At 46.6% G+C, this 25,292-nt stretch overlaps 1 protein-coding gene across 1 annotated transcript; it reads left to right on the top strand.

Moving 5' to 3' along the window:
* Nucleotides 1-306: 306 nt before the first annotated feature.
* On the top strand, nucleotides 307-21,010 carry LOC143140224 (adhesion G protein-coupled receptor B1-like). The gene is made up of 33 exons (XM_076301029.1): nucleotides 307-416; nucleotides 522-864; nucleotides 904-1,159; nucleotides 2,381-2,530; nucleotides 2,753-2,848; nucleotides 2,969-3,133; nucleotides 3,424-3,588; nucleotides 5,294-5,458; nucleotides 5,627-5,791; nucleotides 5,903-6,004; nucleotides 6,115-6,221; nucleotides 6,309-6,503; nucleotides 6,642-6,710; nucleotides 8,103-8,211; nucleotides 8,800-8,943; nucleotides 9,101-9,176; nucleotides 9,528-9,630; nucleotides 10,050-10,093; nucleotides 12,731-12,857; nucleotides 16,720-16,823; nucleotides 16,944-17,046; nucleotides 17,212-17,362; nucleotides 17,503-17,572; nucleotides 17,683-17,749; nucleotides 17,875-17,960; nucleotides 18,138-18,309; nucleotides 18,448-18,549; nucleotides 18,656-18,692; nucleotides 18,895-19,547; nucleotides 19,701-19,736; nucleotides 19,866-19,970; nucleotides 20,407-20,457; nucleotides 20,810-21,010. Exons 1-33 carry the CDS (start codon nucleotides 307-309, stop codon nucleotides 21,008-21,010), a joined length of 4,629 nt encoding a protein of 1,542 aa, XP_076157144.1.
* Nucleotides 21,011-25,292: the final 4,282 nt, after the last annotated feature.

The raw sequence follows: 25,292 nt of genomic DNA, 5'->3' as shown, positions 1-25,292 counted from the left end.
CTCTCTCTTTCTCTCTCTCTCTCTCTCTCTTTCTCTGAGGCTAATTCTCTGTTGTGTTTCTCTTGTGTGTGTTGAATCCAACAGATCGTTCTGTCACCTGGGCATGTCTTTCAGGCTGTCCTAAGAGAAGACAACAACCCTCCATCCAAAGTCCAGGGAGCGGAGAAGCCTCCATTTGGTCCCTTTAGAGAAGCGCTTAAGAGAACCCACCTGTCAAGCTAACCGGAGAGTGAGACAGAAAGGAGAGAGGAAGCAGAGTTCAGCTCAACGATCCATCCCTCCGTCGTCATGACGACCATCGCAGCGATGGAGCGAAGTGTCCTGTCGGTGTTAGGCCTGGTCCTGGCCGTCCTGGTGTTGGGGGGTGTGAGCGCGGGCACGCTATCGGGCCCGGCCTCCGCCTCCATCTCTTCCTCGTCCGCCTCGGCCTCCTTGACCGTCGCTGCCGCCGCCTCCTCGTCCTCCTCGAAATCTGCCCTCGCTGCTGCTGCCGCCGCCGCCGCTGTCCCCGCCTGCGGTAGAGTGGAACAGAACCGCTTCTTTGGCGTCATGACCTCCGACAACATCCTCCCATCGGCGCCGTGCTCCTGGACCCTCCAGAACCCGGACCCCCGCCGCTACACCGTCTTCATGAAGATCACCAAGCCCACCGAGGTCTGCCTGCCCCGCCAGGTGCGCACCTTCCAGTACGACTCCTTCCTGGAGACCTCGCGCACCTTCCTGGGCATGGAGAGCTTCGACGAAGTGGTCCGCCTGTGCGACGCCTCCACCTCCGTGGCCTACCTGGAGTCCAGCAAGCAGTTCCTGCAGTTCCGCAAAACTCTGCCCAAGCCCGGTCAGCTGGAGATGATGGCCGCCGCCGCAGCCCTCGCCACCGAACAGCCCCAGCAGCAGCAGGACCAGGACGAGAAGAAGGGCGACGAGTTCAAGATCGAGTTCCTGGTCGTGGGCAAGAGGAACCCCAGCATGCCCGCCTGTCAGATGCTCTGCCAGTGGCTGGAGAGTTGCCTGGCGACCAGCACCCACAGCAACCCCTGCGGCATCATGGCCACCCCGTGCCAGTGCTGGGAGACGCCCAAGAGGAGGTCCAGCAGCTGCTACAGAGGAGAGAAGTGCGCGCCCACCCTGAGAGACAACGGTCGCGATGCCGAGATCATGAGTGAGTACAAACACTAGGCTCAGATCTGTGTGTGTGTGTGTGTGTGTGTGTGTTTTGAAGAGTATTGTTTACTTGTTCATTTGCGCCCCTCATTAAGCAGCTGGGTGCTTCCCCACCACAGGGGTCCAAGCGCTCTCCTGAACTCTCCTTTTGATTGTTGCCGGAGCATGTCATGCGCGGGCCACTCAGGTGTTGTTCTCCAGACACACGTCTGCAGGGGATTACACAGCAGAACCTGCCCCCGGAACGTCTCAGAATCATAATCAGTTCATTTACTGTGTGGAGTGGGTGCAGAAGCAAGGGACTTTTCACCCCCACCACACACACACACACACACACACACACACACACACACACACACACACACACACACACACACACACACACACACACACACACCATCACCACTCAGCAACTCTGTAGGTTTGAATAAGCAGTCCTTTTCACACAATTCTGAATGCGTGCTCGGCAATCAATCTCGTCTGAGGCAGGCAGAGATGCTCTTCACAAAGCGCTCGCAGTTAGTCGGCAGAGGAAATCGATGCCGAGCACTTGTGGTTTCCATGGTTACCTCGCCGGGGCGAGGGGGCACACACCACTCTCGGTCTCTGGCGCCGCATAGGAGATGAAAAGCAAGAGAGAGAGAGTGCGCCCAAAACAAAGACAAACTGCCTTAATTTCAAAAACAAGCTCGGTCTGTGGCGAGACTGACTTTATTCTACTTTTCTCTTTCCCCCTGTCGGGTGAGAGCGACGATGCTGTTTCACCTCGTCTCTCTACCCCCCGCCTCTCCTTGGCACACAGTCAATAGGCTCCCTTTGGAGAACCTGAAATGGGCTTTGATGAACTCCATCCAAAGAAACCCAGTGTGCTTAGACTCACCCACAGAATGGTAACAGTTAGAGAGCATTCAGGGGGGCCGTAGGTGACCTATTGGAGGCTGTGTAAAAGCTCTGCCGCAGACAGAGTCTGCAAAGGTCTCAATAGACCTGTAGGTAGTTCTCTCAGATGACCACTAGAGGCCAGCAATGAAAACTCTATCAGTGCTGCAGTTAAAGTAATGTTCACTTCTATCTATTCTAACTATGGCAAAAACAGCTCAACTAAATGTTTTTTTTTATGCATGTAATGTATGTTCATATGAAACACATTGGGGGGTAGAGTAACATTAGTGGGAAGATCTGTGTTCATCAAAGCTGCAATTCCCTTTGTGTCCTGCAGAGGGCTGGAGTGGCTGGGGACGCTGGTCCGAGTGCAGCACTGAGTGTGGAGGTGGAGTCCAGGTGCGCAGCCGAGCTTGCCAGCCCGAGGACGGTGTCTGTGTGGGAGTGGTCGAAGAGGGACGTGCCTGCAACCCCCAGCCCTGCATTGGTGAGACCCTCCCCCTTCCCCTCCAACCCCACCCAATATAGGCTTTTATGGGTCTTGTTTGCACCCCTTTCCAATGCTAACTTAACCTACCATTAAAGTGTCTCAAATACTCAAATAATATATTATATAAAAAAGTGTCTGCTAAATGAATACATGTAAATATCAATATATGCAGTTGCAACTGAATGAGGCTGAAGGTAATCGGTATAATCCTCTGCACAGGTCAAGCCCGCCAGAGAAGCCAAGGCCTGCGCTCCATGGTCAGCCAGAAGCGTGATGGAGAGATCTCTCAGTACGGAAGCACGGCACCCCAGAATGGTGAGCTCATTAGCTAAGACGCTCCCCAGTCAAGACTGGTGCTCAAAGTCTCATAGTCCCACCTATTTTACCCTCTAAAGAGCACATTATAATGATTTCTCTGTTTGTGTGTGTGTGAAGGTGATGGCACACAGGACGAGTGGTCCCCATGGACCGCGTGCTCAGTGACCTGTAGTGAGGGCTGGCAGAGCCGTACTCGTATCTGTGGCACTTCAGCCTATGGCACCCAGTGCACTGGACCCCTCCGTGAGAACCGACCCTGCAACAACACCGTCTCCTGCCCCAGTAAGTAAAGGCCCGACACTGGGACACTGACCTTTAAAGACACCAGCTGTGGTCAGCGAAAGATTAGTAGTCCCTGTTGCTGCTTTAGGCATTGTAACTAAATACTCTCTAATAACTAAGTACAAAATGTCTCTAAATGCTGAATTTCAAAGAGGCTCTGTTGGCTTGATTGTAACACACAGCAGAATCCTCAAAGCACAACATGACTAAAAGTAATAGTAATAAAAATTTTTTTAAAAAGGTTTCAAGCAGTAACAGGTCTTGCGCTCTCTCTCTTTCTCTCTCCACAGTTCATGGAGCTTGGGATGAGTGGGCACCCTGGAGTCTGTGCTCGTCCACCTGCGGCCGCGGCTACCGTGATCGCATGCGCACCTGCAAGCAGCCCAAGAATGGTGGTGAGCCTTGCCGTGGTCCAGTCAAACAGACCAAGTTCTGCAACATCGCCGTCTGCCCAGGTTAGTTGAAAAGTTCAATACAAAAATGATAAAGGTCAAATTGCAGCCCCTATATCACTGTAAGGTGAAGTACGATGCTCTCTCTCTCTTTCTCTCTCTCTCTCTCTGGATCACAATACTAGGTGTCATTCTAAATAGCCTTTGTGTCAGTTGTGGAGGTGTGAGTCATCCATTTGCCCCGAGAGAAAATATTGTTTTTTTTATTTTGTATGTGTGTGTGTGTGTGTGTGTGTGTGTGTGTGTGGTGGGGTGATTGGGAGAATTCAGTGGGCATTTGGCAATGTTAGTCACTGCTTTTATGGTAGGTACACACATTTTTAAAGGCGTACAGTCAATGGTATCAAGATTAACGCTGTCTGGGTCAGTGCATCCTGTCTGACTCATGTAGGATTTATGAAAAAGCCATACAAAAGTGAAATCACACCTTAAGTTATTTATGAAAGACGGCAAAGCATTTGAAAGTTTATGTAAGTGATCAACTTTTGTTATCCTACTCTTGTCTTTATTTGCAATGCATTGTCTGTGTGAATGAGACATGGACTTAAACTGCAGTTTGTGAGATTGGCCACCAGATGGCAATGTGTACCACAGGTATTGCCACTTAAAGGCAAAAGAAATCAGAATTAACGGATGCATTTGTGAAGACCAAAATTTCAAATCAACAACCTTTCTATCACTGTATTGCATCGCCTATTCAATTTGCAAGACTCAAAGTCTCATGCACACTCAAACCTATTACACAAACATAATCTTTATAATAATATTTATGTTTTAAAACATCCAGTCTCAGTGTCTTACACAGAGATGAATCAGACAGCAGATGCATTTTGAAGTGGGACTTTTAACAGTCAAGTAGCACTCTCTATCCATCCCCATTAACAGAGAGGGCCAGGCCGTGGCAGAGAGGAAATAACGGTTCCTGCCTGCTGGCCGGGCTAAGGGGCTCAACTAATGAGCTGGAACTCGGGGTGCGTTTGAAGCCGATGGACTCCAGAGACTCCTAATTAGCTTCGGGGTCCTTTGTGGCTGGAGGAGTCCGAGAAAAATCAAACCCCGGCTCTCTCTCTCTCACACACACAAACACACACATTCCATTTTCCTCTGCGTCAGATTTTTCTCATCTTTGTTTTTATAGCCACTGATTCCTACTGCATGTGTGCATGATGACAACCCAGCGCTTTAACTCAAAGATAATTTCCTCCCTTTTGTTCAAAAAAGCCTTCCTCCTCACCCTTTGTACTGCCCCATTTAACACCAAAAGGGTACCTGAAGTATCTCATGAAAGGCAACAAGGCAGGCACTTCAAGGCATTTCAAGTATATTGTAGCTCATTCGAAAATCAAAAAGGTTGTGTAGTTGCTTAGGAATAACCCCTACCAAGCAAGGCGTCCACCACATTAAGTATAGATGCATATTCCTCCAAAGAGACAGGGTCTTTTAAGAAGGTCTTTTTAACCTCAGGGATGCATAAGGCCATCATTAGTGTTCAAGAGAGGATAAAGAGTCTCTTTATCTGTAAGAGGCTGATGGCCACTCAAGACAGTAGAAACACCTGCTGCCTGACTGTGTGTGTGTATGTGTGTGTGTGTGTGTGTGTGTGTGTGTGTGTGTATGTGTGTGCGCGCAGCTGAGATAATGTTGGCTGAAGCTTCTGCAGCACCTAAGAAGCAGCGTCATTTATTTTCTCTCTGTCTTCCTTCTTCAGTTGATGGCTCCTGGAACGACTGGTCAGCTTGGAGTACCTGCTCAGCCTCCTGCTCCAACGGGACCATGCAGAGGATTCGCGAGTGCAACGGCCCCTCATACGGTGGAGCTGAATGCCGTGGTGACTGGAAGGAGACCAGCAACTGTTTTCTCAGGGACTGCCCAGGTAAGCCCTCCCACCCCCCCCACAAAAATAAAATAAAAATAAAAATTCCTTAGAGCATGTTGTTCACAAGTACCAAAACTTCACTGGAGTGTTCGAGAGTAGCCACTAGATTAAAAGATGTTTAGGTCAGGTGACAGGAGCTGTGTGGTCTCTCTTTGGATGATCTAGTTGACGGACGCTGGCTGCCCTGGACTTCCTGGAGCTCCTGTTCTAAGACCTGTGGTGGTGGCATCATGGAGAGGCAGAGGAACTGTGATGGGCCTTTCTTCGGTGGAGAACCCTGCCCTGGCTCAAGGGCTGAGTCCAAACGCTGCAGTGAGAAACGGTGCCCAGGTCAGTGCCGCATCTTATGCCGTTTTTTTCCCTCAATTGTTTCTCCATTCATTTGAATCTGACTTTCAACTGAGAGGCAAAACTAAATAGTCCGGTATCTGGCCCTTGCAGAACCCCATGAGATCTGCGATGAGGACAACTTTGGCAATATGATTTGGAAGAGGACCGCTGCTGGCGACTTTGCTGCTGTACCTTGCCCCCCTGATGCGACAGGTAAACTTAAGACAATATCATCCCTCCACTCTGGACAACCTATCAGCATTTCATTTACAGTATTATTTGAACGACTTGGTTAGATGACAGTGGTTGTCTTTTGTCCACAGGTGTGATCCTTCGCCGATGCACCATGGATGCCATTGGTCTTGCCTACTGGGAGAGTCCTACTCATGTGAAGTGTGTCTCCAAAGAGTACCAGGACATCCAGACCCTGGTGAGCCTTCCTGCCCTGGTTCCAAGTACTAATTGCATCATTACAAGATTGTATGTTGAAGAAAATTAATCCCATTTATTCCTGCAGTCCCGCGAACATTTGGCCAAGGCGCAGCAAGGCCTTATTGAGGATGGTGTGTCTAACGTGATCCTGAAGCTGAAAACTACAACCGACCAGGGCTCCAAGTACAGTGGAGATCTGCTGGCCTCAATGGAAATCCTCAAGAACACCACCCACATCTTCAGAAGAGATGGCTACAGTGTCAGACATGCAGATGTAGAGGTAACAAGACACAGCCAGACATTTTGTTTTGTGTGAAATGTATTCAAGTTATTCAGGATGTCTTTCAGTATTATTTTATTTTGACATGTGCGGCATATTACGAGCGTTTCATTCATTCTTAACATTTTGCATCATCAGAACTATGCTCAGACAATCAGCAACTTACTGAAGGAGGAACATCGCGAGAAATGGGAAGAAATGCAAATGGTTAGTTTGTGTTTATGTACTGTGTGTGTGTGTGTGTGTGTGTGTGTGTGTGTGTGTGTGTGTGTGTGTGTGTGTGTGTGTGTGTGTGTGTGTGTGTAACCACTTAATAGCTTGTGTCTTAATATCACTCACAAAAAGCCATTTACTCTGCAACTATAGGAAGAAAGGAGGCAGCAGGGAGGGCATTGTGTGAAAGAGAGGCTTGTGCTGTGAGAAATCTGACATCAAGTTTTTCAAGCGTTCTAATCAGATCTCTTTCATCTGTCTCTTGCTGCCATAGTGAGCCATCAGTCCACTCCATAATGATGTTCAGGTTTTACACAAAAGAGCTAGCGAGTCCCAATTCTCACTTCCGCTGGTCCCAGACAACTCACGTGGACCACTCTGAATAGAGCTACTTTAAAAAATAAATCTCTGTCAGCCTTTGTGTAATCATGAAGACAGTCTTTGGATTAACACATCCTTAGAGGAATATCTATTTTTGTGAGGAGTATTATTTTGAGAAACTGTTGTAATGTCAGGTCAAAGCTGTCAGTACAACCAAGCCTTCAAAATGTGGCTGACTTCAAAAAGCACTCGTAAACATGTGCCGTCCTACAGAACAGCCCGGTAGTAGATGTGTTATAATTTGGTACAGCCAGTTGAAGCAGGGTTGCAATCATAGAGCCTGGGGTTAAGTCACAACAGATAGAGAGGGAGGGAAAGAGAGAGAGAAAAAGAGAGTGAGTGTGTGAGTGAGTGAAGGGGAGAATCATTCACAACACCTACTCACCAATCTGTGTGTCTGCTGAAGACACCCACAAACCACGGCACTTGTTAAAGAACATTAGCACACAGCATCACAGCACTGATGCACACACACACACACACACACACACACACACAAACACACACACACAAACACACTCACCTCGCCCACGCTGTCGCCGCTTTGCGTCAGAGGCAACGCACGAGATTCCACTCACACATACACACACAGCCACTCACTCACTCCTGCTTCTCTCTCTCTCTCTCTCTCTCTCTCTCTCTCTCTCCCTCGATCCGAGGAGAAAAAAAAAAACTATGAATCAACAGGCACTCCTTTTATGGACCCTCGGACAATCTTCAAGGCTGTACTAACATGTGACCGCTATGTTGGATATTGTTAGTGGTTTAGGGGGAGGGAATCCTAATAGGTGTATTGTGTGTGAGAGCTGCAAGAAACACGTCAGTTCTGCGTCAGTAGCCTTAAGTGATCATTTTGTTGTCTGTTACTGTGACTAACGCTCCATAACTTTAGCATAAATAAATAGCAGCTGTCAGGGTGTAATCAAGTTTGCAGAAGTTAATAGCTTATGCCTCGTTGTTTATACAGCCAGTGATCACTCTCATGAATAATCTCAATTCTTACAGGTGGGGGCCAGCACTAAGGAGTTCTTCCGTCTGGTGGAGGAGTTTGTGGATCTGATCGGTACACAGATGAAGGGATTCCAGGACATCTATGAGGTCACCGAAAACTTAGGTGAGGCTTATTCGCCTTTGACCTGCTGCCCTGCTAAAATATACTTCTCAAAGCTTAGGAACCTTCAGGTGTGTGGGGGGGTGTAAAGTGTCATAGTAGCTTCTCCAACACACACACACACACACAAACACACACGCTCCAGTTCCCAAGGTTAAGTTTAGACCAAAGTTCTCACCTGCAGTGTGAGAGCACATATTCTCAGCCACAACACCCACTAGAGAGAGAGAGAGAAAAGAGAGAGAGATGGAGGTACAGAGAGAGATGGAGAGAGAGAGAACACTGTTTCAGTGTGAAGATGATGTGTGTGAAACCAAAGTGAAACCTTTAACACCACCCTCATCTTGAAGGATGGTGATGCACAGTATGCCAAAGCTCCAATACTCCCACTCTTCCAAAGCCAGTAATAGTCAAGGCACAGATCAAAAAGACAGACATCCCCTAACTACACTGTATACAATTTACTCAGGGGTCTTTCTCCAAACATGCATTTCCTCTAAGAAGACCTCATCATGACCTTATCATGTTTTGTATGATTTTGTTTTTCATTCATTTATTTATTCTTCTTTATCACTCGTTCCTCCCCTGCAGAGCTGAGCATCCAGAAGAGACCCAAAGCCATGTCCTCAGATATCACGTTCCCCACGAAGGGCTGGAGGGGGATGACCGAGTGGGTCAGGAACTCCGAGGAGAAGATCACTGTCACACGCAACGCTCTGACCTTTGATGTGCCTGGTGAGGGTCACTCGTGTATTGACACACTCACACACAACTGTAGATACTATACATAGCTCACATTCTCATAAGCATACACACCTATATTACATGCATACTAAGTATACATTCTTCCTGTAGTATCATCCTCATATGTATATGTGTATATGTCTTTCAGATGAGGAAGACACATCCTCTTTTGTTACCGGAATCGTTCTCTACCGCAATCTGGGAGTGATGCTGTCTCTGCAGAGGTAAGAGTCTCTATGTAAACAGCTGACCATGTGAGCTCACAGAGCTGCCACAGTACAGACAAGACTGCCCAATGTCCTCTGGTGCACACCTGAGAGAGCCTAGGCGATGTCCTAGCAATGTCCTAGCCTAGCACTGATAAGACAAAGGCATTGCTTTACTGCCCAGCAGGAAACATATTATCTGTCTTCCATCAATTGTGTGTTGTTTCGTTCTTGGGAGCCCCTGAGATTAAAGGTCACTTTTAGATTCAGATTGACTCTCACTCATAGGACATAATGTTCCCCCTCTCTCTCTCTGTCCCTCTCTCTCTTTATGCTAAAAACAGCCCTGTGTTCTTTCCATCCCCTTAGCAATACCACACTGCTGAACTCCAAGGTGGTCACTGTTATCGTGAAGCCTGACCCAGGTCTCCTGTCCTCTCCCGTCGAGATCGAGTTCCCTCACCTGTACAACGTAAGTTACCAAGCACGCCTCACAAGCAGCTTGTTGTCAATGCAACAGCCTGTCATTTTAACTGCATTCAGAGCAAAATGGTGGCATTGATTTCTCCCCCTACTTACCTCAAGGAGGAAGGCAGTTTAATGGCCTCCCTGAGGGGTCTTTGGTGAAAGGTCTCATTAACAGACAGACAGCAGGGCTGTAGGCGATTAGTGACTGTGAGCCGTGTAGTGTTTAAAAGGCGTGCATGCAAATGTTTTGCTGTTAGCGTGTTGACTGGGCTGCTTAGTGTGTTAGTTCACCACATAATGTTCCGCCCACGACCGTTGATTGTCCTACATGTTCCACTGCACAGAATCTGACCCTCTGAATCTCTCTCTCTCTCTCTCTTTCTCTCTCCCCCTCCCTCTCTCTTTCTATTTCTCCCTCAACAGGGCACAATCAATGAAACATGCATCTCCTGGGACGAGAGTGAAGCGTGAGTATCAACACTACTTCACTTGTCTTTGTCCATTCTACGGTCACTACATCCTTGTAGTCATTCTGTCCTTCTAAGTCCACAATTGAGGGCAGACCATCCACATGGAATAGCTGATCCATGTTTGGCAGTTAAGTGTTAGGGGGCCAGTTGGCAGCAAGTCTTCCCAGTGCCTATGAGGCAGACCCAGGGCACTGACACCGTCTGGGACTCTCTCCTACTACCATGTGCTAATGCTCCATGACATCCAAGTCCTTCTTTTGCCCCCCCCCTCCTCCTCCTCCCTGCGAGCAGAATTCACACTAAACAGGTTGCATAAGAACCTGTAAGAGGCACACAAGGTGCCAGGAAAGGTGAGACACAGGTGTATTATTCAGGTGTGTGTGTGTTGGGGAAGAGCAGGGCAAATGTTTCAGAGGAACACTCAGAAATAGTCTTATGTATTTTTAAGAGGATCAAGCACATGAAGAAATGAAGACAAACACAAGTTGGCATACGACACACACAGACACACATAGACACACACACACACACACACAGACACACAAACACACACACACCCTCATGCACAGGAAAGCAGCACTCCAAACGCGGTGCAGCTGCATCATTTGCATGTATATAGATTTGTAGCCTCCCGAGCACCAAGGCGAGATAAGGAGTTCAGATAGAGGCGGCCCTTTTCACCGCGACCTGGCACGCCACAGCCCCAAAACAAAGAGCAGGCACAGCAAATCTAATTAGCGCAAGACTCTTTCAGGAGGGCGGGCCATCACAGCCAAATTAAATTCGGCTTTGGCTAACAGACGTGATGGATGTGCCCAGCCACGAGACGAGTTTGGCGGGAGAAGCGAGCAGTGGTCTTGGCCATCCATTATTTTAAAAAAAAATTTGTATTGTGTGTTGGCGGAAAACATTTTGGCCTAAGAGAGAGGAATAGAGAGACAGAGACAGAACTTCCAGACTGGTTCTCGAGTCCCTACTCGTGCCTTACCCTTGAGCTGGGAAGTGATTGACTTTGCGAAGACTAGGGCCCCACCCTGACAGGGATAAAGGGAACCTCACTAGGCTAGCAGAGCAGAGTTTAATTAGCAAACACACTATCCAGTGGCAGCTTGTGGTGCCACTGCTGCCCCACAATCCCAGAGCACGGCCGCCACACTCCTAATACTTCAGCGTGACCTCATTTCCTCCTTTCCACAACGGATCTGGCAGTACCAGACCCATTCCAAACCCCCAGCTGGGGCAGGATGGAGTGCAGGCAGGGTGGAGGGCAGGCAGGGTTGGGTGGAGGGCTGGATTGAGCCTCTTGCTCTGGACCAGGCCAGAGTAGTGGGAGTTTGAACTGCTCTGAGATGAATCCCTCTTGGTTCTATTTCTATCATCACACTTTCCTCTCTCTCTCTCTCTCTCTCTCTCTGTCACTTCCCACTCTCCGCCACACTTCCCAGGGCAAAGGCTCGCTGCCCAGAGACTAGCGTCCGTTAGAGCAGGCTACGCGAGATGGCATCTGCTTCCCAGTGCCACACTAGATGACTTTTTTTATTAGGCCACCATGTGTCATGAGTAGGAGAGCTGTCAACGTGCTGATGGAACAAGTCCATTTTCTAACCATGAGTGGAGGACAAGAAAGTGTGGGAAGAAGACACTCAGTCAAGCAGACAGACAGGCAGACAGATAGACAGATGCAAAGAAAGGACGTGGGTGTTGAGATTGGAGCGGTTTGTTTATTTCATGCATTTCCATCACCCTGTGTTTATCTATCTGAGTCGCTGAGGTCTCTCACCAAACAATGTTTTCAAGACTCATAGTTCTAGCCTACTGTATATTCAAATGTCTTATGTTTCCCCAAGTGATTATGCAGGGGAACTGGGAGGTTAGGGCCACTGAATACATTGGAAGCAGTGGAATATGATTGACTTTTTACACATGCAGATGCCCCTTAGGCAAGAACCAGGCAGTTGATGATCATGCAAATGCTGTGACTCATGGCTGGCTAATGACTATGCCCAGACATTGTAGAGAGGGTTGAGGGGATCACTCAAAAATCCAGGTCAAGCGAAGCCTTCCCTTGGTTTACCAAAATGCCCTGCAACAATATGCTAATGGTCCAAGAGGAGCTTTAGATGTTGGCTGAATGTGTGATAAATATTCGGTCCTCTTGAACCTTCAATTGCCCATACAGATGCAAAGTCCCCATGGGACATAATTACAGACAAACGTATTGTTTACAGAAAGCAAACTTTAATCTACTAAAGTCTTTCCCCCTTAGTCTATATGTGCATAGCCTTGTGAAGAACTTTTAAGATGACTACAGTCAGATGGCCAAATAAAAAAGAAACACAGTAGCTTATTAATGCAAAATTTGTTTAGCAGAATATAGTTTGTTATTCAAGATGTTCAACGATGGGTTTCAGGCATACCAGCCAGGTGTACATTAAAGAAATTATGAAAGTAGGTTGATTTGCCCATAAACCGAGTGTGCACTGACACGCATAAATCACTGGCGCCCACCCACCGCGTTCTTTGCACGAGTTCTCTGTGTGAGAAACCTCGGGGACTGAGCAATTTGAGACATTTTCTGAGAAATTTCTCCTGTCTCACAACCCGTTCTTCGCTTTGCTCCTCTTCCCTGTGCAGCCTCTCTCTGCTCGGCTCGTGGTCTCCACGAAACTGCAGAGCGCAGCCCCTCGACTCGTTCAGAACCAAATGCGTGTGTGACGGACTCTCCACCTTCGCCATTTTAGCGCGGCCAAATCCTGATGTGGTAAGTCGTCTATTGATATATTTGTCTTTTTTTGACAATGTGAATGTATGTGTAATGACTTTGGAGAGAAAACGTTCGTTTAAAGCTGTTTTTGTCCTTACTCTGATGTCGTTCTGTCTCCGTCTTTGTCTGATAGTGTGCAGGTATCATTCCATAGGCTATGGTCTTGATCGCGTTACCAATGAATGAGACAAATAATATATGTATTTTTCAATTGACAGTGTGCAAAACGTATGTATATGATACGTTCGATTGCATTTTTCGACCGACTGCAGACATTACATGTTATTACATGATTTTGATGTAAATGTTTGTCTGACACATAAGCTACATGTGTGTATGCGGTACAAACCGGAGGCAGTTTTTAATTGAGAAAACACACGTAGGCTATGTGTTTCTGTACCGTTGTAGCCTAAATTGTTTTCATGCATTTAGGCAAATGTTTTAACAGCGACAGGCATCATTATACATAATTTTATATTGATAGCGGTTGTAATATTCGCATTTAAGAATGACAATCAACCTGAACATTCTCTCTCCTTACACCTGCTTTTATTGTATTCTTTTTTCGATATTGCTTGAATACTGTGCATTATTGTTAAAACAGTTAAGCCAATTGTTACAAAATATCGAAATTAACGTTTAAACAACGCTTTGATGCTGGACTTTTTGTCAGGGTTTACTCTCTGGTGAAGACGGATGATTCTAATTATCTTAAGTCTATAGCCTTTTGCCATTTGGCAACGTCTCAACAAATACAGTAATGTTTCTGCGTTTGCATCAGTCATTATTTGATTGGAAACTGCCTCTGAAGCATTCTGCTCGCCAGTTGCCCTGGCAACGGCATCCGCAGCGCGAGCTCCGTTTGTGTGACTGTGAGATCGGAAGGAAAAATAACTCCCCTCCTCATCTCAACGCCCCCCCCCCCCCCACTCCATCTCTCTTCCCTATCTAATACCTACTACCCTCCAGGTAAAAAGAAAGAAGAAAAAAAACTTTGCCCATTCCCTCCACACTTTAGAGTTTGCTACTGCAGATAAAAAACTGGCGGCCAGTACTCATGCATGCTTAGAGAGGAAGAAAGAGCAACAGTGCATTTGATTGTACCCTACATGCCTGTGGCAAGGCTGCAGAAGAAACAGAGAGGGAGAGAGAGAGGACAGAGAGAGGGTCCTGGTTTCGAGTGAGTGTGTTATGCCCACACTGACCCATAAGGTTTATCCATGGCAGCCCTCTATGTGCCAGAAACGCCAAAGTGGTGCTGCACAGCAGACTCTGCCAGTCGGCATGGCGACTCCGTCTGCGCATTGTCCATCCTCAGACCTGTTGTTGTTGTTGCCGTCGGTGATTCGATTTGTCTCGGCCACGGCGCCCCCACTGTCTCCTCTCCTCAGCCCACCCTCCTCCTCATCCCCCATCCCCTTCCCTTTCAACTGACAAGATCTCGCTGCACCAATCGTTCCCATAAAGTCTGCCAATATCTAAGAATTCCACATTAGTGCCCCCCCCCCTCCTCATTCCGCATTCTCGCTCTCACTATCACACTCGAGGCAGCATCTTGTCTCGCACAGCTAATGCAAAGCTGACTAGCCAATGGGGAAATGCCCCCTCCTTCGCAACACACACATACACACATACACACACACACACACACACACACACTTTCTCTCATACCCACACAAGCAGCCCCTGAAAAAATGCTTTGATGTGTGCTATAGACATTTTCAATACTGTTCGCCTGCAAACTGTGAGAGGATGAGAGAACAGAATAACGAGAGAGAGAGAGAGAGCAATGGAAAGAGAGAGAGAAGAGGGCTAGACACAGAGAGAGAAAGAGGGAGAGAGAGAGAAATACTCAGACTAGACACTGCAGTGTTTCTCGCCCCTCGCTCTTCTGATGTGGTCTATTTCCTAGGCCAGGCTTGCACCGACGTACAAACGAAACAAACGACTCTGGCGTGTGGTCAAGCTGGAATGGCCCTCTCTCTGAGTCCTCCCAATGCCCTTGACCAGCGGCCCCCTCATTTAAGTCGTGCATACTAGGTAATCAATCCCCAGAAACGGAAGCGCTCACTTAATTGTCTCAGTGGCCCTTTTTTTCCTCTCTACTGCCCTGATTTTCAGTTTCGGGGAGGAGAGAGACAGCAAAAAAAAGAACATTGTGTCTTTTCAAGGGCAAAAACGAGACTCCTATCTGGGTCACAAAGGCTTGATTTTCGTTCGTTAGCACGAGCCAATGGTATCAGACTGATAGACAAGCCCAACAGGATCTCATCGTCTCTCTCGCTCCGTACCTCTCCGTCTCTCTCTCACACACACACACAGTCACACAAACACCGTTCCTACAACAGTCTCTCCGGTCCTATTAAAACGCAAACGAGAAGTCTGTTTTTCCCTCACACTCACCACCGCCATCTGTTTTTTTTTCTTTTCTCTCGTCTTTTGGATGGGAATGCATCAGAAGGACTTAAATGAATCCCTGTTTTGGTTTTGTCTTTCGCTTGTTTGTTTGTTTGCTGTTTTGGAGACAAGAGATGGCAGCATTTGCCAGTTTCCACCTCTGTCCCCAGTCACCTGCTGAACTTAATATCAAATTAGTAAACAACCCAATCAAATTAGTTTTTATACAGAATAACTTTGTTAAATACAGAATCACTACAACTAGCTCATGAAAAAAAAAATTAGCTGAACATCTTATCGATTCAGTTGTTATAACTCTTTAATATAGAGGACTATAACACATGCCCCATTGGAGTGGTATTGATCCATCCGACCCCTGGTGGACAGGCAACAATCTATTCTCCTTCAGCCCCCCGTGGCAGCCCATGGTAGCACCTAGGCGGCCAGTGCCATGATACAAATTTGTCTTAATCGCAGGCGCTAAATGAGCCTGCCGACTCTGCCAGGAAACAGTGCTTGGCTGCGAACCCAGCTAATTATCTGCTGTGGGGGAGGCTGGTGAGGCAGTGGGGGGATTAGAGAGGGGGGGGGGGTCAGGGGCAGAACCCCCCACACACACACACACACACACCATTGGCACCACAGCAGGGCTGGCATGGGCAGAGAGAGGGTAGGTGGAGCGTGGGGCATCACCTAGACATGCCCGTTGGCACGGGGGAGGGCGTTTAGCTGCTGTCACACAGCACCGCTGATTAATGCAGAGGTGAGAATGACCCACCTGTCCACTTCACCCATTAGACACGGTGCACAACACACACACACACACACACACACACACACACACACACAGTCCCAAACACATAAAAATTCATGACACAAACTCAAGCTCAACAAATGATTCACACTCTTTGTAATTTTATAAGCCTACGGTGCACACTCTTGACCACACGCACAATCATTCCAAAGCCCCTCTAGTCCTTTTGCTGAGTGGCTAGCTGTTTATCATTGCGATATGTGCATTTGCTTATCTATTTTTATGGGTGAGAGAGAGAGAGAGAGAGAGAGATGGAAGCTCAGGCGATTTTGTCCGCACATGAACCAGAAGATCCCCGAGATATATGTGGCGTGTCGGTCGCGCCTCATTTGCTGGTTCAAAAGATCGGCAGAGAAATGGCGGCGCGGACCTCGACGGCCACATCTCCAGCGCCCGCGCTTCATCTTTTCTGACACGTTAACCTTCAGGTCACCTTGCCTCAGCTGTGGCCTACTTGTGCCATTCAGCTGTCTACCCACAGGGAGAACAGGCTAGTGCTGCGCTTCATAGCAACCCAGAGGCTCAGTTTGCCTGCGTGCATGTGTATGTGTGTGTGTATGTGTGTGTGTGTGTGTGTGTGTGTGTGTGTGTCATAGAGAAAGATATTTCTAAACCCGTTTTTTTTTTGTCTCTTTGTGTTTTCTGTAGGACATGGACAAAACATATCTCCCCTCCGTGACTCTGATTGTGGGCTGTGGAGTCTCTTCTCTCACACTGCTCCTGCTTATCATCATCTATGTCTCCGTTTGGAAGTAAGAAATGTTCTCTTATAGAAGCTCCAGCAGATTATATAGATTTTAATCCACAGTATATAATCTGCCTAGCACTGATGTTGACCACCCACTGATATTCTCTGTCCACCTTCTCTCCAGGTACATCCGCTCAGAGCGTTCTGTCATCCTGATCAACTTCTGCTTGTCCATCATTTGCTCCAACGCCCTCATCCTGATTGGCCAGACACAGGCTCGCAACAAGGTATGTCCAGCCACCCGGACGTCCTGCGTCACCTCCTCTCTTGATTTCCTGCGTTGTCTCTCAGCCGGCTAACCATACTAAAGGTCCTACCCCAGTGAAGCTCACATCTCTTTCTCGCTCTTCTTCCTCCCTTTCTTCCTCCTCCTCCTCCTCCTCCTCCTGTAGGTGGTGTGCACCCTGGTGGCAGCGTTCCTGCACTTCTTCTTCCTGTCCTCGTTCTGCTGGGTGCTGACGGAGGCATGGCAGTCGTACATGGCCGTCACTGGCCGCCTGCGCAACCGCATCATCCGCAAGCGCTTCCTGTGTCTCGGATGGGGTGAGTGGAACGCTCTCAAACCATAGATATAGACAGCAATCCCCTCAGTCCTGTAAACATCAAGCTGTGGATTTAGACCTCAAGTTGTGGAGTCTTTGTTTTGTTTATCTCCTTACTAAGTTTCATCGTGTCTCCTACAGGTTTGCCTGCACTGGTTGTGGCTGTGTCTGTTGGATTCACCAAGGCGAAGGGATATGGCACCGTTAACTAGTAAGTGGAATCTCTTTCTCCTCTCCTCCATCCACGTTCTCATGCATTTTCTTTCTTTCTCTCTTTTTTTACCCTTGCAATCCTAATATTGTGCCTTCTCTTTCTCTTAGTTGCTGGCTGTCTTTGGAGGGCGGTCTCCTCTATTCGTTTGTGGGACCGGCTGCCGCAGTTGTTCTGGTAAGGATTGTCTCCACCCTCTCTCAGAGCGACTGAGAAACAAGATCTGAGGTCCTCAGTAATTCAGCAGCCCTTTGCGAGCATTATATATCTAATCATATTTCTCCTGTTCCCTTCCATCTCAGGTTAACATGGTGATTGGCATTCTGGTCTTCAACAAGCTTGTGTCCAAGGACGGCATCACGGACGTGAAACTGAAGGAGAGAGCTGGGTACGTCATATCGATCCCCTCTCTCCGTCCGACCAATGGCCATTTAGATTGCACACACTTAAATCCTGCATCCTACATACTGATTTCTGCTTGTCAAAAGAGTATGACCACTGAAGCTTCAGGGTTGGATGTGTTTTTAAACCCTACCTGTTGTTTCTGACCACTCCTGACCTGCAGGGCATCGCTGTGGAGCTCCTGTGTGGTTCTGCCTCTGTTGGCCCTCACCTGGATGTCTGCCGTGCTTGCCATCACCGACCGCCGCTCAGCCCTGTTCCAGATCCTCTTCGCCGTCTTCGACTCACTGGAAGGCTTCATCATCGTCATGGTTCACTGCATCCTTCGCAGAGAGGTATGCAAAGATGCATGGAAAGAAAAACTCTCAAGCTAACACAAAGTTTAAAGCTCTTTAGAAAATGTAACCTCATTAACAGATGTATTTCAAAGTGTGTAACTGATTTTGTTTTCTATTTTGTCTGACCTCTCTTAGGTCCAGGAGGCTGTTAAGTGCAGAGTGGTTGACCGTAAGGATGATGGCAATGGTGACTCTGGCAGCTCCCTTCAAAATGGACACACTCAGCTCATGGTGAGAGTCTTCAAATGACCAAACTCAGTCTGCAATCTGCCTGCAGTCTTATTTAAGCTTAAAAGATGAACTTGTACACTAACCTTTGTTTTTTTTGTTTTTTTTCCTGTAGTCTGACTTCGAGAAGGATGCTGAATCTGGTAGACCAGGTGAGACATTGGAACATTTTGTTCTGTTTTAAGCTCTTGTCATGTATCAAACAGCTTTTACATCAAAGCAGCTTAGAACATCTGTGCTCTCATTTCTTCAAAAAGTAGTCTAAAAATACCAGCGTGCTTGATGGCGCTTGATGGTGTTATATCCAAAAATCGTCTAACCCCCCAACCTTTCTCTCTCTCTCTGGAACTCCAGGTGGCATGAAGAGCTCCTCTGAGGAGAAGATGGCCCCTCCCCAGATGCAACTGCCCATGGGCCCCAACTTCCACACCCTCCCCGCCAACACTACCACCAAGGTCCACCTGCAGTCGGTGCCTGACTACTCCAGCCACACGCTGACCCTGAAACGCGACAAGCGCGGTGGCAGCATGGGCCTGGACCCATCCTGCGGAAAGCCTGTGTATGTGTGCGACAGCGAGATCTTCAAGCAGCTGGACGCCGACCTGGCTCGCGGGCAGGCCGAGGGCAACTCCCCGGACGGCAGCGGAAGTGGCGGCTATGTGCTCCTCCCCAACACCACGTCCACCCTCCGCTCTAAGCCCAAAGACGAGCTCTCCGGCTGCGGCAAGTACAACATCAGCGTGGAGCAGCTTCCCCAGGCGCGCCTGGTCCATCTGAGTGGCGGTGGAGGCTACGCCGAGCCCCAGGCGGCTGCCTACGGAATGAAGATGCTGCCATCTGACCGCGTGAGCGTCTCCTACTCCGAGCACGACTCGCCCGTCCAGAATCTGCACAACATCTCCAGCGAGTCGCACATGACCAGCAGCCTAGGGGACACCTTCGACTCCATGAACTCCATGATGTCCAAGAGCGAGACCATCTCCACACTGTCCATGAGCTCGCTCGAGGTGAGGGATGATACGGTGCGAAACCTACTTTTCTATTAATTACTACTATTAATTAATTATCGATTAATTGATGATTAATTAAGTATTCTGTAAGTGATCGGTGTAAGACTAACCTTGTTGTTTGCATCTCTTTCTGTCTTTCTACCATTACAGAGGCAGAAATCACGCTATGCGGAGCTCGACTTTGAGGTAAATATCCTTTCCTTTCCTTCACTTTCTTCTAGTAAATGTATAGTGAAAGATGATATATTATGCACCTAATAAGATTCACAGTGCTAATATCTGGTATTTTTTGTCCTTCTTTGATGTTTTCTGTAGAAGATCATGCACACACGTAAACGTCACCAGAACATGTTCCAGGACCTCAACAGGAAATTACATCATGCTGAGAAGGACAGAGAGTCACCCGCCTCAGATAGCAAGGTGAGAACCATATAGAGTAGATTCCAACAAACAAGCGAACAAGGATGTGGCATAGATAGATAGATAGACTTACAGACTATACAAGTGATCAGGCCATCTTACACATCACTTTCCTTAAGGTTGCACAATCACTGCAACATGGTACAGTTTGATACATTTGGAAGCATCCTTATTTCTCATTAAAAGATTTCAGTGTGACAGAGTAGGACATGAACACATCCACAGACGCAGACTGCAAACAGACCGATCTTCACTTCTAACACTTCCTCGCTCCTCACACTTTCTTTTTTTCTGCCCTTCCCTGAGAAAATGAGAATCATTATTGTAGATAGGAGTAGACCTTAGCTCCCCACTCCTGTGTTTGATATTGTAATGAAAGGCAGACACTTTTTCAAGGGTCATTATAATAATTACTTTCTCTCTTTCCTTTCCACAGTCTGTGAGATGGAGCGTGTCCTCAGGAGGTAGCGATAAAACTAACCACAGCGTAAGTGCCATCATATTTGTGCTTTCTTCTGATTCAGCTACATTGAACAATTGGGTCCTTCAAAGCTTAAGCAGCACATAACAAAACATTAAAGCCAAGTATTCTAAGAATTAAAGTGGACCAGTGACAAATACATCTATTGTTTGTATAATGTTTATAGCTAGTATTACCTCTTAAAGCAGCCTAAGAAATTTGGAGAGTACTAAATATACATTGATATGTTTAAGTATAGGATTCCATTTTCTTAGTAATGCTTATAAACAGTATGAACTCTGTGCTAGGAATAGGTCTGTGTGGATGCATGCTAACGGCTAGTTGCTAATCACTAATCCTTTATGACCTCTTTCTGCAGGACAAACAGCAGATGCCCTGTGAGCGGCCGTGGGAAGGTGTCCCCAGATCGCAGCAGCACTCGCCTCCCGCCTGGGTGCGCAAGGACCTTGAGCCCCTGCAGCCCTCGCCCCTGGAGATGCAGGCGGTGGAGTGGGAGAAGGCGGGCGCCACCATCCCCCTGGTGGGGCAGGACATCATTGACCTGCAGACGGAGGTGTAGGGGCAGTCACCAACCACCGCCACTGCCCACTGTCTTGCCAGAAACGAAGAAAAAAATGTTCCTTCTTGCACCCCTTGCCTGTCAGCTTTTGGTTCGGTGAAGAGGGGATCCACAATGGGCTAGGGTAGAGAATGGAAGGACAGAGAGAAAGAGAGAGAGAGATGAAGAAAGAGATGAGTAAAGTGAAGATAGAGGGAGAACAGAATCCAGAATCCATGTCTTCAAACCCCCCCAGAGATGGTAAAGGGCCTGAAGTCAAGTGTGTCATTTGACTTTGTGCACTTGAGTAGATATCAGCAACATAGGCAATTTATGTAGCAGAAGGGGTTCAGACATGAGACACTGGGGTCGGGTTCAGCAACAGAGTCTGGGGCTTTGGTTCTGTTCTACTGATATTGGGTCTGACCCAATCCCTGTCCTAAGAGGTTTCCCGTTACTCTTCCATCCGGCGCAAGAGAGGTGTGTTCCACATACCTGTGCCTTTTTGTTTCTCGTTTTCCATCCACGCGTATGGAAAAGGCTGGTCCTCCTCCTCCTCCTCCTCCTCCTCTTCCTTTATGGGAATGACCAACCAATCGCTTGGCTGCTTGTGCTCGGAGACGGTGGCCTTTTCCGAATCGCTGCGCTGCGATTGTGGAGGGTTGCAGAATTCCACCCTCTGCTGCCCCACTGTCCACCGGCCTCCCTGGGGTTTCTCCCGACACTCTGTGGTAGATGGACACAGGCCTCCTGTTTATTATTTTAGTGCTGTGCTTTATCCTGTTGGTCTTCGCTTACGCGTGGAACTGCTTCTCCAGAGCTTTCAAAAAGACTCTTCCACTGAGACTCTTAATTGAGACTCTTTTATGACATCACTGGAGTCATGGCTTGAACACTGAAACATGGGACTTAAACTAACAGAGCTGTACAATTATTGTTATAATTATTATTATGACTACTATTATTATCACAGTTATTATTTAGTCTTTGTCATTTTGAATGATGTTATATTTTCTTTGTATAATTTAATCTTAAGTAAAAATGTTCATGGATTGGAAGGCTAAAACAAAGTCACCATGAAATGTAATCATCAATGAATGCTTGAGATCATCAAATAAGCTCCAATATGAAATTGAGCTTCCTGAAGGACACTGCTTTGTCCAGAGAGAGACTCCAATGCACCACGGACTCTGCTGGACAAGAAGCAGGTGGATACAATAGAGAAGATATCTCCCCGAAGAGAACGGCATAACATTTCCCTTCATACCGGTTCACTGCTCTGTTATAAGCCCTAAAAATAAAGAACTCCAGGCCCTAGTATTGAATTTTGAGGCACTCCAGAGTCACATATTGTGACCCACTTGCTTCTGTCATCTACCAAACTCCAAAAAAGAACTTCCACAGTGCCAATTACAAAAGACTTTATGACAGACTGTCGTGTTGTGCCATCTTTTGAACGACAACCGTGCAATATGACGGCCGCTTGATGCTCAAGCAGGACTCTTATCAGGTCAATGGCAGGTTTTATAGTCACATTTGAAGTGTGAGTTTTATAAGATGTTTCTCCTATTTACGAAACGTGTAGAACCTTTACGGCATATAAGGAATCTGTGTTAGAAATAAAAAAAAATACTTATTCCTTAGTGATCTTATCATGATCTGAAAGATAACACAAGACTCTGGATTCAGAGTCTTGTGTTGGGTAGATTACTGTAACTCGAAAAATATCAGATGTTATATAATAGCCTATAGATATCTTTTGATTGTGCTTCAGGATATTCCTGTTTTTTTACAGAAAAGCCCCATACTTTTGAAATCAATTGTCTCTTGTGCTGTTGTGTGTTTTAAACCTGTCTGTTTCCTACTGTGTCTTAGCATCTTAACTTCATCACCTTGTGTTTAATCCTGACCTTTACCTTACACATTCCTTTCCCTCCCAAATCCAAATCATCTGTACACCTCCCAATTCCTTTGTCAGACATCTGTTCCTTATTTTCTTGGCTAAGTTCTCCTCTTGTATATGTACAGTTTTCAGAGCACAAGATGAATGTGTCCTATTTCTAATAAAAATCAAATCAATATTACAATAATTAGTTGTCTTTTGTTGCCTTGTTGGAAATGAAGGCAGTCATACAGACATTGTTCTTCTTTATTTATGGAGACCTGTTTCTGTTTATGGTATTTGGCAGACACGTTTGACATACTCACACAAATGTACTGGTCTTCCAAATGTGGTACATTTGAGATACTCATTACAGAACCTTTATTATTCATATAACTTCATACAAATTAAACTAGCACAAAGGAGTATGTAGCCTGGCCCCACCCGCATATTATCTCCACTCATGTTCATTTCATTGAGATACTAGTCAGGCTCCTCTCAATGCATCCATATTCCCCTCAGCCAGGAGGTCCAATCAGTGACAGTAGAGGATGATGTTGTGATACACAGTAGAAGCAATGCCTGCAAAAATCATTATTCAATCATTTATTATCATTCTGTAAAGTTTAGGCGAAGTAGGAAGCAACATTAGGAATCTCTCGTCAATGGGATTGTTTAGGCTGAACCGACGATTTCAGTTAACGCAAAGTCTTTGCCCATTGCGATGCTAGGGTTGGTAATATTTACCAATTGTGAGTACCCAGACTCTTATGGTGAAACAAAGTAGTGAGTCTGGTGAAACCAGGCTAAGGAGAAGGTACAGTTGGTTCTGAAGTTGGTACAATGTTATCTCGCTTGCCAAATTATCTATATTTGGCGATATCTGATTAAACTGATTTGTGGACCCAAATAGCAACTGCATCATGAATAGCTTGAGCGTCTATTGGGATTGGCTGGCGTGCTTATGTCAAATAACCATATGCCATCAAAATGAATCCAAGGGTTACAAAAACACAGCTTCAAAAGTGCTTTGAAGAATATGCGTGGTTTGAAGAATGTCTTGGTTCAAGTGCAGTGAGACCAATATTTAGTCTTCAGGAGGTGGTTACACCATCAGGACTGAGTCCATCTTAGCTCTGTAAATGGGAAAGAAGCAAAATGGCGCAACCAAAAAGGCTCAAAGAATGTTCCGACCTATCAACAATGATATGCCAGCGAAAAGCGGCAGTCCATGGCTGTTGGGCGCAAATAGTAACAAAGGGTTGATGACTGTGTTTAGGTTTAGTATTGTTCTGTGAGGAAATATTTACATTAACCTTCAGCATGGGTACATGGATATTGTGTAAGAATGGGGAGAGTAAATAGGATTAAGATTTGTAAGGCTAAACAGAAAACTTGTTTCCCTTTGCCATTTCCTTCAACTAAATTGCTAGACATTGTGTTTACCAGATGTGTGGCCATGTATGTATTCCTGTAGGCTAATGTGGACATTAGTCCCTTGAGGCTTTTCTCATTTCAAAATGGAGGGCATAACAGGAAATAGAGAAGCCATTTATAGCACAGCAACAAAGTCTGTCTCTCTCAGCTTGATCAGAGGATATGTCCTCATGCAAAACGATTGAATTCTACAATACCAAAGGAAATTGTAAATAAACACAACAGTGTTGCTAAGACAGCCAAAGACATTTGTGCACAAAGGTGAAATGACCTACTGCAGATCTAATGACTTACTGCAGACCTATTTTAGATGTACTTGTATTGCACAACATAAAACTTTCAAATAATGTTTCATACTTTAGCAGCATTTATCATGAATGTATGAATGAATATGGTTGTTATTGTTTTATTAATGTTATTAATATTTTCCAAACTACAAAACCTATGCACTTCTCCCTTGGCAACTTGCTCTCTCTCTCTCTCTCTCTATGGATGTCCGATCATCTCTCTCTCTCTCTCTCTCTCTATGGATGTCCGATCCTCTCTCTCTCTCTCTCTCTCTCTCTCTCTATGGGTGTCCGATCACAGGTTTACAGTCAGGGCCACTCAGCCAGCCAAAGCATTCCCATTTGAAACACAACCACCTGAGGGGAAACAGCACTGAGTTGTGGAATCTGGTGGACAAGATGCATCAATATGTATTTGATTCTCCCTCAAAGCACAGCATGGCCACTCTCTCTCTCTTTCTTCAGTGACAAAATGTCTTCCATGACAACAAGATGGAAATGAGTCACAATTGCCTACATATCCCCACTGTTAATAATGTCTCATTCCCTTGGATTTCTTTAGGGCTTTTTTTCCCCCTACTGCTGTGTTTTTCAGAGCTTCCATCTCAATTAGTGCCTTGCTGTTAATAACAAGAGAAATGTGGGCTGCACACTTAATTGCAGGCTGTTGCTGTGGAAACGGTCGATGCTAATCCCA

The sequence above is a fragment of the Alosa pseudoharengus genome, unplaced genomic scaffold, assembly GCF_046254945.1.
Source record: "Alosa pseudoharengus isolate Yale_2024_CS ecotype anadromous, Long Island Sound unplaced genomic scaffold, YU_APseudo_1.1 YU_APseudo_1.1_scf_23, whole genome shotgun sequence".
NCBI lineage: Eukaryota > Metazoa > Chordata > Actinopteri > Clupeiformes > Clupeidae > Alosa > Alosa pseudoharengus.
This window is presented reverse-complemented; position numbering and strand designations above follow the sequence as displayed.

Excerpts from the sequence above, each read along its gene's own strand:
- LOC143140224 (XM_076301029.1), top strand. The coding sequence starts at position 307 with ATGGAGCGAAGTGTCCTGTCGGTGTTAGGCCTGGTCCTGGCCGTCCTG. Across the intron at positions 3,589-5,293 it reads CAACATCGCCGTCTGCCCAG|TTGATGGCTCCTGGAACGAC; the intron begins GTTAGTTGAAAA and ends TTCCTTCTTCAG. Across the intron at positions 9,631-10,049 it reads AGTTCCCTCACCTGTACAAC|GGCACAATCAATGAAACATG; the intron begins GTAAGTTACCAA and ends CTCCCTCAACAG.